Source organism: Dermacentor albipictus, chromosome 2 (genome assembly GCF_038994185.2).
Source record: "Dermacentor albipictus isolate Rhodes 1998 colony chromosome 2, USDA_Dalb.pri_finalv2, whole genome shotgun sequence".
Lineage (NCBI taxonomy): Eukaryota > Metazoa > Arthropoda > Arachnida > Ixodida > Ixodidae > Dermacentor > Dermacentor albipictus.
Genome location: NC_091822.1, coordinates 38260944 through 38274499, shown reverse-complemented (window position 1 = coordinate 38274499; position 13556 = coordinate 38260944). Strand labels below are relative to the sequence as shown.

General features: G+C 48.9%; 1 protein-coding gene across 1 annotated transcript; it reads left to right on the top strand.

Moving 5' to 3' along the window:
* The first annotated feature begins 591 nt into the window (after positions 1-591).
* LOC135918277 (glycine-rich protein-like) lies at positions 592-3108 on the top strand. The gene is made up of 2 exons (XM_065451943.1): positions 592-723; positions 2378-3108. Exons 1-2 carry the CDS (start codon positions 712-714, stop codon positions 2768-2770), a joined length of 405 nt encoding a protein of 134 aa, XP_065308015.1. The 5' UTR covers positions 592-711; the 3' UTR covers positions 2771-3108.
* Positions 3109-13556: the final 10448 nt, after the last annotated feature.

Below are 13556 nucleotides of genomic sequence, written 5' to 3'. Positions count from 1 at the left end.
GCTGCTCGGCAAATCAAGGCATGCGGACATGTCCATGGTCCGGAAAGTTTTGTGGTCCACTTTACGTGCGCTATTTGCATGGCAGTTTGTAGTCGTGGTTATCGAGAGTGTAATCCGAAAATATGCACGCGTAGCACACCGAAGAGGACTGAATTGGCTTGCTTTAATCTTGCCAAATTTGGCTTAGGCGAGTGCCCGATAGCCGAACGAAAGCAGCCGGCTATTTCCTCGTATTTCCGTGAGAAAAAGCGATCGTGTGGCTTCCGCGCATAACACGAGCACGGTACACCTCGCTGCAGTGCCGTGCAATTGAGGTCAACCTAAGGCGAGCCCGGTCACTTCGCATCCGTCGCTTCCTCAGCGCCGGCGTGAACTGCAAACACAAAAGCGTGGCTAAGTTGAGCAGCTCCACATACATCCCCGCTTTAGTTTAACGCATCCAATCAAAGGAGGAAGCCTCAAGCGTGTCGCGCATAGCGCACCGTCCGGGAAACGTTCCATTCCTCGGCGCGAAGCTCAAGGGCGATAAATTCCGCGTCGCTGTACGTGACACCGCGTAGCCGCGTGCGCTTCCTCTCTCATGTTTTTCTATTCTATTCACACCAGCCCAGTGATATCGAACGGTATATAAGACGGGGAGCCCCGTGTGGTGCCTGCATTGTGTCTACAGTTTTCGGGCACAGAGGAGCTTGCACCGTAAGGTCTTTCAAAATGAACGCTTTGGTGAGTACGGAGCAGTACTCGGAGCAATCGCCGCTTTTCTCTCGCTCATCGGCACGCTGTCTACTTTTGCTGCATGCGTCCGGACAATGCCAAGCGAACGCATAGCCGAGCTTCGCTATCAAAGTCTCTGTAATCACTGTGAGGTGCATACCATCCGTGTGCGCACTTTACAGATTTCGTAGACACCTGGTAGAGATTACTGTATGGTTTGCGTAGAGCTCTTTGAGAAAGGTTCCCTTCAGCTATCGGAATTTAAAATCATTATCTTTGACTAGTGGTGTAAATGCCTCCGGCTTGAGCGTCCTACTTTAATTTCTCCCTCGGTTTCTTAAGGCTTCTTAAATTAATGTTAACAAATAATGTTAACAAAAATGTTAATAAAAATAGTGTTAACAAAGATAACATATAATAACAAATAATAAGATAACAAATAATGTTAATAACGATAACAAAAAAGTTAAAATAACAACTTTCTTGAATGAGAAATTACGCTTCTTAATTTCGCACTCGAAACTATTCGTACAGCGCTACGGTTTTTAACCTTTCTTTTCCATATGTCATAAAGTGCTAAAAGAATCCAAGCATGATGACTAAAAAGAGTATTATTTTTCGAGAAGCTACCGAGCTTTTCTGTTTATTGTCAACATTGTTTCGGAGCAAACCTGATTTCGGAAGACATGTTAAGGCAGATAATTAGTACACGCAGCGGCCCTACTACTTATACACTTCGCATGTGGTAATGACACAGATGTTTATACAATAGTTCGCTCAGTTTACTGAGAAAATTGAGCCAAAGGAAAAAAGAAAAAAATATGATTGATCATACTTTTATTACATCATTTGAGATCTCATATAGGAGATGCCTGGTTTGAACAGGTACTTTTATTTTGAAGGACAGATTAGATGTACCTATTTGAGTTTAATAACTCACAAATTATGTGCATTGTATCACCGTTTCTGCGAAAAGCGCGTGTGCATTCAAAAAGGTCGGTATTAGGCAATTAAGCACACTTGGTCCTACGTGGTGGCACTGCGAAGCAAACATTGCAGTGTACCACTGGGAAGGTGTTCGTCTCTCTCCTAATTCATGCCTCCTAATCTCTCCTAATTTCACACCCTACGTGCGACGATATTTTAAGACCCAATAATTCACTCACCTTTAATATCCTAGTTTTTTTTAAAAAAGCATGCTATATAATCAACACCATCAGGGATATCAATTCGCCACACTGCTCATTTCTGAAGAATTAATAATGTAAGTATGCTTGTTAAGCCAGCAATAAATAAGCAGCAATGAAGACAACATTGAATGAGCACTAAATATAACTGTATTTTCTGTCTTGGTGGAATAAAAAGATCTCAGCCTAAATAAAGCGGCTAATTATGTAGGTGTACCTGTATGTATCGTGTTCACGCGGGGTGCAAGTAATTTCAGCGGTGATTCGTTTGTTGCTTGCAGCTGCAAGTTTTTTTTTTGTCATTTCTCATGAGTCGCCATCACAAGAGTACCACATTTTTAACCATAAGATATCCGATCTATCTTCGATAAAGCCAACAAAATAAGAAAAATAGAACTGGTGTATTTCTTTTTTGCCGAACTTCCAATGTGCCGAAAGAACGAGTACGTTAATTAATTTTTATCGGTCACCTGCAGAACATCGCCCTTGTCATCAGCGCCGTTGCGGCTACGAGCATGGCTGGTGGATTGCTGGGTGGCTATGGCTTCGGCGGTGGCTACGGCGGAGGATACGGAGGAGGCTACGGCGGAGGATTCGGAGGAGGCTACGGTGGAGGATTTGGAGGAGGCTACGGCGGAGGCCTCGGCGGCATTGGCATTGGCAGTAGCGTGGCTCTTTTGCACAGCGGCCCCGGCTACTCGAAGGTCGTCGCTGGACCCGCTTTCCTTGTGAAGACCGTGCACCACGTGAACAAGCTGCACGGTGGAGGAGCGGTCGTCGCACACTGGGGCTTGGGAGGAGGATACGGAGGCGGATACGGCGGCTTCGGCTATGGCGGATACGGGCTCGGCCATGGCTTCAAGGGATGAAAATGTATATGTGATGTACACGCCATCGTAAATGCACAGGCGCCAGTAATGTCTGGTAGACGTCATCGCCATTCATCAAATTTGTATAGGTCGAGTGAACTTAGCCATTTAGGCAGCGACGTACATAAGAAATGAAAGTATGTCTCGCGCCGACGTTCTCTGCCGCGTCGGATATCAACACATCAGCTAAGCATAACACGTCACCTAAACGTATATGTGCGAAATGAAGGAACTCGTTGTAATGGAAGAAATCCCCAGTGACTCTAAGGGATCACAGTACCTGAACAGCAGTTCAGCGCTGAATAATTTGCATTGTTCATAGTTTCCAGTGCAATCAATTCGCGCCATGCTACGTATACAAAGCAGATTCATGCAACGTTTCATCATCGTTAGTTTTGGCTGAAGCATTGCTCTATGTTGCCAAAGAGGCTTTGTTGCGCTGTCCATATGCGCACTTCGTCCAAAGCAGAAAATAAACCGAATTTTTTTTACTTTACCCACTCAGTGTTCTCTCTATTGAATTGCATGAAACAAGCAAATGAATGATAGCCGCTTGCAGTTTTGTTCCTACATTTGGTGCTGTTTCGTCACCCAAAAGCAAACTGAACTGCCAAGCTCGTTCGAAAAACCACAAGGCACGAACATTTCCCGACATATTCTCCTACGCTTTGGAGCAACACTCCTCGGATGTATGGAAACCGGTGCTTGCGAATTCAACCACTCAACACTCTGAAATGTAAACCGTTGTGGCGTGCAATGAATTGATCAGCCCAATTCCGGTAGAGCCAGTGATTGTATAGTAAACAACTCGTTAGGGGCCCCACGCGACAGGGAAAGTGAGCCAGTGCGTGCGAGCTTACGCCCGCATACCGATTACCTCGAACACAGCGACGGTCGCAGGTGTAGTTCGTCGATCACGCAATAATGCGGTTGCCTGATTTCAGGCGCAGCTATTCTCGTTTTCGCACAACTGCAGAAAGGGAAAAAAAGAGGTAACTGCTTTTTTGGCCTATACGCTGATTGGACATGACAAAACAAAATAAATAAATGTACGAACTCGGGTTAAATAATTATTTATGAAGCACAGCACATGCACGTGAGAGTAGCAATTTATGTACTGGCTTACGCCTGCAAGTGAATAAAGACTTGCTCAAACATTAGTGCCCAGGCAATCACTCGCCTACTGGACACTATGGTCGAGCGGTGCAGACTGAAGCGTAATGAAGCGAGACACGAAAAATTGCGCCAAGCGAAGCGAAGAGTGGCAACGCCGCTGACTCGCGAGGACCTATCGCTCTGGTGAAGCTGGGCACTATGGTAGACACTGCAGTGGGTGAGCCAGCTATGATCATGGAGCGTGTTTGTAGTGCATTGGCGCCTAACCGATCATGTTTGCTAAACATATGCCGTCATTGAAACTCGCACTGTTTCCAGAATCGTCGAAGCGATAGGGCCCAAATTACCGTGCAAAGAATGTCGCAGCAAGATAAATTATACATTTCTAAGTCACATTATAAGCGTTATTCTCTCTTTAGGCTTTGGTGGATGAAAAACACTTTACTATATTGCGACATCAAGATACGTCAACCAGTACCGAGCAAATGTTTCTCGCTCAAACTAGGCTAACGGCCGCGGTGCCTTCTTACTGCTGAGCGGGGCACCATTCCGGGTTGCGGGGGCGGCCTTCCGAAGGTGGTCGAATGTAAAACCACTCTAATACTTCATAATATAGTGTTCATCATCTCTAAGTGCATAATGAGGGATGCCGTTTTAGAGCACTCTTGAATGATTCAAGCAACCTGTGTTTTTTCAACATACCACCAAGGCTCGGTATGTGAGCGTTTTTGGATTCTACCCCCATCGGAATGCGGTCACAGCAGTGGTGTATCGAGTGTATAATCAGCCGCAGTATGCTGCACGTAGCCACTGACCCACGGAAGTGGGCGCGTACATTTATTTATTCGACTTAAATAACCTCAGGCGGCAACAATTATTTTCGGAGCCTTCGTCGATACGGCATGGCCTACCATCTCACTACTTATTTGTTAGGACAGCATTCATAGCTTTAAATCGTGTGAGTCAATTACTCAGCGAATGATTTGACCGCACAGAATTTGTTACTGCGATGGCCATAAATGGTAGGCCAGCAAATATTATTGCAAGCAACTATTCGTGAAAACCATGCATACGCAGGTAAAGCTATAGCTCTTAATTAAGAGTGCTTTAACTGTTTGTTTGCGTGTATTGTGGATGTCGCTATCATATTTAGCATCTTAATTCTTATTTTCAAGTACTTCGCCAGCGAACAAAACTATGTATCCCCGCCCAGCATTTGGTCCTGAGTCGTTGAGCAGTCGTGCGGGCCCGACACTCATCGTGGCGGCTGTTCCTTCAACAGGGTCGTCAATTTTTATTATTATTATTATTATCGTGAGCCTGCGAAAATAGGCCACTGAAGGGCTCGCTATCTCAATGCAAAACTATACAAGAGCGAATAGAAGCAAAGGAAAAAAAACAACCAAGGGAAAGGAAAAAAATATGAGTCGCATAAATCATCACACAAATGAAGCTCAGCCTACCATACACTCTTGGACTCGTAAACGAGCACAATCACGAGCACGAGCAGGGAAACGTTCAACTACAGCGCACATTACCAAGTCATCTCTACAATCAATGCACAAAAAAACATTGTCTCTTAACAAATTCAAGAAAAGAATTATAGATCCGGCATTTGAAGACAGTGGGAGTGCATTGCGAAGAAACTATAAACTATTATTGGAAAATCACGTGAATATCCACAAACTCGGAGTCTGAACTAGAGCACTACATGGGCTCGGGCTTACCCGAAAAGCCGAGTATGTCCTGGACCGCGGACCGGGCAAAACCCGGCCAGGTCAAGTAGCCTTGACGGCTTGGGGTGGACCTGGCCATAGAGCTCGGGACCGCTTCGACCCATTAGGGCTCCGGATCAGGCCTGGGCATAAGGCGGCGGGACGGGTCAGGCTGTACTTGCTGAATTGTATACATACAAACAGGTTCTGCACTGGCTGCTTATACATATTTCAGACATTTTATCTAGAAAGAGCGTTGATTGTTTTATGTCGGACCAAGGATTTCGAGAAGTTTTATCTGGAACACCAAAAGTATTTTGTTTGTTGCGGCTTGACTGATGTGGAACGGGCGAGAAGTATGTGGATGAGCCGTTCGTTCCAGATAGTCTTTTTTTTTCCCTTTCAGTGCAACGATATTCTAGTGAAGCATGTGTATCAACATTTTTTTATCGTAATATTGAATGACTACGTCTTGTTGGTTCGGTCCCCACCTGCGGCAAGTTGTTTTTTCACCCACTTTCTTTTCCAGCAATTTATCGTTTCTTTATTCTATTTATTAAGCACATGTAATTTCCCCAATGTTGTCCTTGATGTCAGTGTTTGTTGGCTTCTTATGATATGACTAATAAAAAATCGGGCCCCTCGGTGAATCGCCTTCCTTTTCGTTTATGTAAACCAAGCGTCGCATGAGGAGCCAAGCGATGCTTTCGCTTATGCGACAGTGCCACGCCACAGACACACACGCTTCCCACGGATCGCACACACACTTTCGTGCATGCGCGCCTGTTTGTGTGAGTACGCGCGCGTGCACATCGCTCCTGCGAGCGTGGCGACATCCTTGCTTGCTTTTCCGTGCCTATGCATTCCGTCACGGAAGAAAATAGGTCAGCGGCGATTTAGCGTTAAATGCGACAAAAATGCGGTACCATTACGCCGCACCTCTTTGGGGTCGCGGAACGTTTAAACCGCTTTCACCTCATTGCGAACTGCTCGGCGGCTTGCTCTACACACGTCGTGCCCCTTAGGAGGAGCGAAGTATGTCTGACAGTGTTCCGGAGCAAACCACCGTAAGGTGAACCATATTGTCAGGTAGTAGTGACGGCGTGGAAGACAGCAAAACTGTGGTTGACGAAAGCAGCGTTCTATTGGGCGAAGCTCTGCCCGGAAAAACAGGCCACACTCAAAGAACAACGACCGCAGCGAACACAGTCTAATGCTATCTTCGGCTGGTCGTTTCTGAGCACTCTGGAGCGCTCTGGCGAGCGGCGTTGTCTTCGGCTGGTTGAAAGAGGGTGCGCGCCCTGCGTTCGGCTGGTTTTTCTCGATTGCTCGCCTCTATCTTGGAGCGCTCTGAGGCGCTCCGAGCCCTGTCGTTGGAGCAGTCATCGAAATTGAAACGTCATCGCAGCGCCGCGTCGCTGCTGTTGGCGACGGCCCACCGTAACCTTGGCAGCCTAGGCCACTGCATGCTAACGTTTCGACGAACGTTCGTCCCGCCGGCACGTCCCCCGATTTTTCCGGCAGCGCCGGGAGCTTTGGATAGGCGAAATATCGGACGTTGGCAGTAGTCACGTGGTTTCGCATCAGCGATTTCCTCCTCCGAGAGCGAGTCGCACGTTCGGCTTGCGCGCTTGTCCCCTACCTTAGAGCTCGGGAAACGATCGATCTACCCGACTCTGCTTCGGGGCATACAGGCGACCAGTCGAAGATACCATAAGATGGTCAAAAATTTGATGTGCCGGTCAAGCGCGTCGGATTTTATACATGAGTCATCGAATGTTCTAGAGTAATCGTTGGTGCCTTCAGTACATTCTACACAATTCGCGTCGCACATGCAATCAGATAACACAAGCTTCGGTGCCAAAAGACAGCAGATAGAACCATCGATAACATTGGAGAAACTTACGATACATGATGGCGCGTCCCGCGCCGAGCGCTTTGTTAAGCGGTGAATATGGTCACCCAAGAAGGATAACCAGTTTAATGCATAGAGAAAGAATTCAACAAGAGCGGACACAGCCGTAGAGCCCAGCAGCCATATTGACAGCAGCGCACCAAGGCGCCGGCGTTAACAGCTGAGCTACACTTCCGGTTTCGGTTTCGTGCGCGCGCGTTTTGAATGCTAGCTGGTACGCGTCACGCCGGCTGCACTGTTGGACACGTTTTTCTTTTTGCTTGTACAGCTCAACCACCCGGGCGTTACCTTGCGAAACAGTTTTATTAAGCAAAAATGATTACGAACGATTGTTATAAGCCTCCATATTACAGGTGCCACGTGCACTTTGATAAAGACGCTTTGAGAAATGAGGAAATATTTATTTTATTGTATATAAATGCGGGCTTTTTCTGCATTCGTCCAATGTTGTGGGACCAGGTAAGCAGCAGAAGTGCCCGTGCGAACGTCCACCGGACGGCGTCAGCTGAAAAAAAGAATGGAATTACGACCAAGTGTCATTTTGGTGCTAACAAACAAGAATAAGGCATGTAGAGGCGAAACGTGCGAATGTGACGGGTGGGCCACATTACAAACAAAAGCAGTTCGTTTTTGCATACATGGCGTAGGCAATACCCGACTCCATCCCAAACATTACCGTACATACCATAAAAAACATCCTATTTCCAAGCATTCCCCTCTTCCGAGGACTTATTTCCTGCGCTTTAAGAGCACGAATACACATGCTGCTGAGCGTTTCCTAAAGAACTTGGCTACAACCGACGCGATAGTACTCTACGAATACACAGAGCTGGCCACAACACAGCCCCTCAACCAGACCATGCTGGACGCTCGCAGAATTCCGTCTGCTCGCACTCAGGGCAAATTGGTGGGTGCAAAGCCTGCCTTCAGTCGTTCAGAAGACAGAATTTTCGAGTTACAAGTTCATGGCGTTTAAGCTCTTTGAGGTTTCGCCAGCGCAAACAACACACTCCCGTGTTATCACTCTGGGCGGTTGCTAATCGCGTTTTCGAATAGCGTGAGTACCGAAAGAAGATTTAAGTTGTTGGGGGGCCATAAAAGTTGTCACGATATTGTCCCAGTAAAATTCAGTGTGCGCCCAACTAACTTTGTCTTCATGACGAAGCTGTTTTTCATTGCGTCACGACAGGCGCGGCGAGTGCGCCTCAATATTATCGCAAGATGCTATTAATTAATTACAATCATGTAGAGGGTCAGAGATAGCGCCGGAAAATTGTCCCCATAAGATTCAGTAAACGCGAAAAAAGTGCACCAAACAGCCGAGCTGCCTTTTGCTAACTGCGTCACAAGGCCAGGCGCGGCGGGCGGACCTCATAAGTAACAATAAAAGTAACGAAATTAGTGATATTAATGTCGGTGGTTAGAGAAAGCGCCAAAATAGAAAGTGCCAGTAAGATTCATTGCACGCGAAACTGCGTCACAGCGGCCTGTGCGACCAGCCTGCCAAAAAACAACCGAAATAAGTTAAAATAATGTGGGGATCATGCCGCAAGGTAATGCCGTAAGCCTAGTTGCTTGAAATGCGTCGCAGACTGTCGAAAAAAATTTCTCACCTTGCCGTAGTTCAATAGTGCAGTGGTGCCATGTTGAAGTGCAGAAGGAACGCAAGAATTCGCAGGGAACTCAACAAACCAGGCTAAATCGAAAAATAGAAAAACAGCCAGACGGGTTGCCGTACAGGGCAACGCTCAGATGCGCAGCCGGTCTCACTCGCTTCTGCGACGTATCCGACGAATGGCGCATTCATCTGGCGGGTCATTTGCCTGTCGCAAGGCAACGGAAGAAAAGTAAGCCGCAAAGTATAATTTAATTTATACATAGATATATTTAGTTTTACCCGGAAAGAATAAAAAAAAATGAAACAATGTGCCCCATAACGTAAAACAATTCTAATATGTTTTTATTCAAATCACCTGACGTGAAATCTGCGTAACTACCGGCGCAAGCACTGGGCGGTCACCCGCAGGAATGCCTGAACAGACCAATCATAAGCTCTCCTCGGTCATAGGAGGTCACTTTAGTTGGCTTGAAAAAGGAATAACATTGCCTACAATGAGCGGTTTGCGGTATCTAATTGGCTGACAAGAGGCGAGGAGAAGGCTCAAGTGGAGAGACAGACAGACAGACAGACAAAGAACTTTATTAATGGTCCTGAGGAACCGGCGTTAGGGTACCCCCCTTTTCAGGGAGTCCCCGTAGCCGTCGCGGGCCGCACCCACGTCGGGGTCGGAAGATCGTGGTCCTCCGCCCTGTCGCAGGCCCTCTGGACAGCCCGTAGTTGCTCTGAGAGGTCGCCGCTCTTAAGGGCTGCCTCCCAGTCGGTTAGAGTGGTTAGCGATGAGCTGCGTAACGCAGGGCATTGCCAGAGCATATGGGACAAGGAGCAGTACGCCTCCCCACAGTCTGGACAGTGGGGTTCTACGTTAGGCGCGAAGTGACTGAATCTGCCCCTGGAGGGAAATGACCCCGTCTGAAGCATGCGAAACGCCGACGATTGTGGTCTATTAAGTTTAGGGTGTGGTAGCGGAAAGGCCCGCCGAGCAAGTTGATAATGTGTCAAGACTTCGTGGAAGGTGAGAAGCGAATCCCTATACAGCCCTAAGTCGCCGCCCGTGAGTCCACCTGAACCGCCGCGGTGTGTAAGACCTCGCGCACAGTCATGGGCCAACTCATTGGCGTTAACAAGCTCAGAGTGTACATTGATTCCCATATGGGCCGGGAACCATTTGATGCTATGAAAACCAGCAGCCCCCTCGCTGCCGAGGATGGCCGCCGCCTCCTTTGAGATCGAGCCGGAGGCGAAAGCTCGGGCTGCCGATCTGGAGTCTGTAAAGATATTGGAACATAGAGGGTCCTTCAGTGCTATAGCTATAGCAACTTGCTCGGCTACTGTTGAAGAAACCTTCCGCACGGATGCTGAAATAATGAGAGTGCCATTACAGTCAACCGAAACTACGGCATAGTGATCAGAGCACTCGTACTGGGCGGCATCAACGAAACATGCCAGATTCGGAGTGGCAGCAGCCGCTTTTAACAGGGAACGAGCCCTGGCTACCCGGCGCCCTACATTGTATTGAGGGTGGACGTTACGTGGCATGGGATCTACCTTGAACGTATCTCGGACCATGGGTGATAGGGTCACGTTGCGCTCCGTGATTTCCTGGTGACCGCATCAAACGGATTCGAGGATGCGTCTCCCCGCTCGCGATGATGATAGTCGAATTATTTGAGCCACTCGTTGGGCCTCGATCACCTCTGATAGGGTGTTGTGCATGCCTAGTTGCATGAGACGCGCGGTGCTGGTAGTGAGTGGTAAACCCAGCACGCGCTTGATGCTTTTGCGCATGAGGGCGTCGATTTTGGCCTCATCCCCTTTAGACCAGCGCAACGCGGAGGCTACATAGTTAACGTGGCTCATCAGAAACGCGTGGTAGAGTCTGAGTAGATTGCTCTCGCCTAAACCCCCTCTGCGGTTCGAGACCATGAGGATAAGCCGAAGCATATTCTCCGTCTTCGAAGTAATGCGGGCTATAGTCTGTGAGTTGCCCCCGCGAGATTCCAGCAAGAGTCCGAGGACCCTGATGGTATCCACTCTGTGAATTTGTTGTCCGTCCTTCGTATAGAGGGCTATGGGAATTTGATCTAAGGGTGTGGAGCACCTAACCCCCCGTCGGGTGGGCCTATACAATAGAAGTTCGGACTTGGTTGGTGACAGACTCAGGCCCGTGTCTAGTAGGAAGTGTTCTGTGATGTCGAGCACCTCTTGGAGCGCACTCTCAACTGCAGCGTCAGACCCTCCCAAGCACCACACGGTAATATCATCCGCGTAAAGGGCGTGACCCGTTCCTCTTACTGTGGCCAGTCTGTCCGAGAGCCCCTTCATGGCGATGTTAAACAGTAGGGGAGAGATGACCGCCCCTTGCGGGGTGCCTCTCGCTCCCAATGTAAATTCCTTCGATTTGATTTGCCCTATTTTGACAGTGGCCTTGCGATCCCTGAGGAAGGAGCTAACGTACGCATGGAATCGTGGCCCCAGGCCCAGATCTGAGATGGCGTCTAGTACGAACCGGTGCGAGATGTTATCAAAAGCCTTGGACAAGTCTAGAGCAAGGATGCCCCGAGTGTCTCTAGTGTCGACATCAATGATTTGCCTCTTTGTAAGTAACATGACGTCCTGTGTGGAGAGTGCCGGCCGAAAGCCGACCATGTTGTGAGGGAATAACTCATTATTTTCTATATGCCTAGATATACGGTTCTGAATGACATGTTCGGCCACCTTACCCACGCAGGACGTGAGCGAGATGGGCCGCATGTTCTCCGGCCCAAGAGGTTTGCCTGGTTTCGGGATGAGCACCACTGAGGCTGTCTTCCAGGAGTCGGGGACTAGGCCCGTTTCCCAAATTTTATTGACCTCCCCGGTGAGCAGCGCAACTGATTGCTCGTCCAAGTTTCGGAGGAGCTTATTGGAGATGCCATCCGGGCCCGGCGCAGAGCGACCGTTGAGCGTTTGCAGCACCTCCCAGATTTCGGATTCCGTGAAGGGGGCGTCGAGTTCCCCCACCGCTCCCCCCCGATAACAAGGATAATCCCCGTCACCGGAGTGGCCCAGCGGAAGATACTTTTCGGCCAACTCTTGCAAGAGGACGTGTTCAAATACGCCCGCCGCCTTTTGATTATGGACTATGCGATCGATGGCTAGTCTCTGATTGCTTTTGGTTTGCGAGTCGTCGAGTAAGTGTTTGAGCAGGTTCCATTTGCCCCCCGTTCTCATCTGCCCATCAACCGAGGAGCACACTTCATTCCATTGTTGTTTGGACAGTTCGATGGAATGAGTTTCAATTGTACGATTGAGCTCCGCAATTTTCTTACGAAGCCGGCGGTGGAGTCTGTGCGTTCTCCAGCGGTGCAGGATGGAGTTTTTGGCTTCTAGGAGGTGTGCAAGGCGCGCGTCCATACGATCTACCTTTAGGTCGGTCTTAACCACCTTGGTCGCAGCTTGTACGTCCTTCTGTAGTCTTGTGAACAGACTATCGAGATTATCGTAGTCGGTCTAGTCCGCCTTCCGTATTTTCCGGAAGGCATCCCAATCCGTCACTTTAAATTCCCTGGTATGGGCTGTGCTAATCGTTAGGGTAATCTCCACAATGAAGTGGTCGCTGCCCAGGTTCTCTTGCAAATTTTGCCATACTGCTCCGGGGGCGTTCTTGACGAACGCCAGGTCCGGAGTGGTGTCTCGGACTACCGACGTGCCGGTTCGCGTCGGGTATTGAGCATCCGTAATCAATTCCAGTGAGCAGTCAGCAACTGCCTGGACAAGGAGATTGCCCTTGGTGGATTGGCGGGGGTATCCCCAGGCATTGTGGGGGGCATTGAAGTCACCCGCTATCACTATGGGGGCTCCCTTGCTCAGGGCCACCGCCTTTGTCATGATCGCGGCGAATGACTGCCGTTGATCCGACGGCGAGCTGTATATGTTTAAAAGAAAGACACTGCTCTTAAGCCAATTGTTAGGGATAATTTCGATCATAATGATTTCCGCCCTAGTTCTGCCAATTTGTAATTTGTGTACTTGAAAGGAGCACTTCCGTGCGACCAAGGTTGCTAAACCCCGCTTTCCTTCCTCCCGTATCGATACAACCCGGTATCCCGGGAAGGTGGGCGCGTCATCGAGAGTTTCTTGTAAAAGAATTACGTGCGGTTTGACCGCCTGTGCCGAAACGAATTGCTGCAGCGGAGCTTTGCGCCGTTGGAAACTGGCACAGTTCCACTGCCACACAACCAACTTATTGGGATTGACCGCCATGGTGATTGCCTTGGATTGGCCATTCCACCGTCTTGTTGACGGGGACGGCGCTTGCGGGTGAAGGTGCCCGACGGGGCTCCCTCGAAGGCTGTCTAGCCGTAGCTAACGCGGCCTGTGCACTTTCCAGGGACGCCATCCTTTTAAGGAGGACAGTCACGCTTTCAGCGAGCTGCTGAA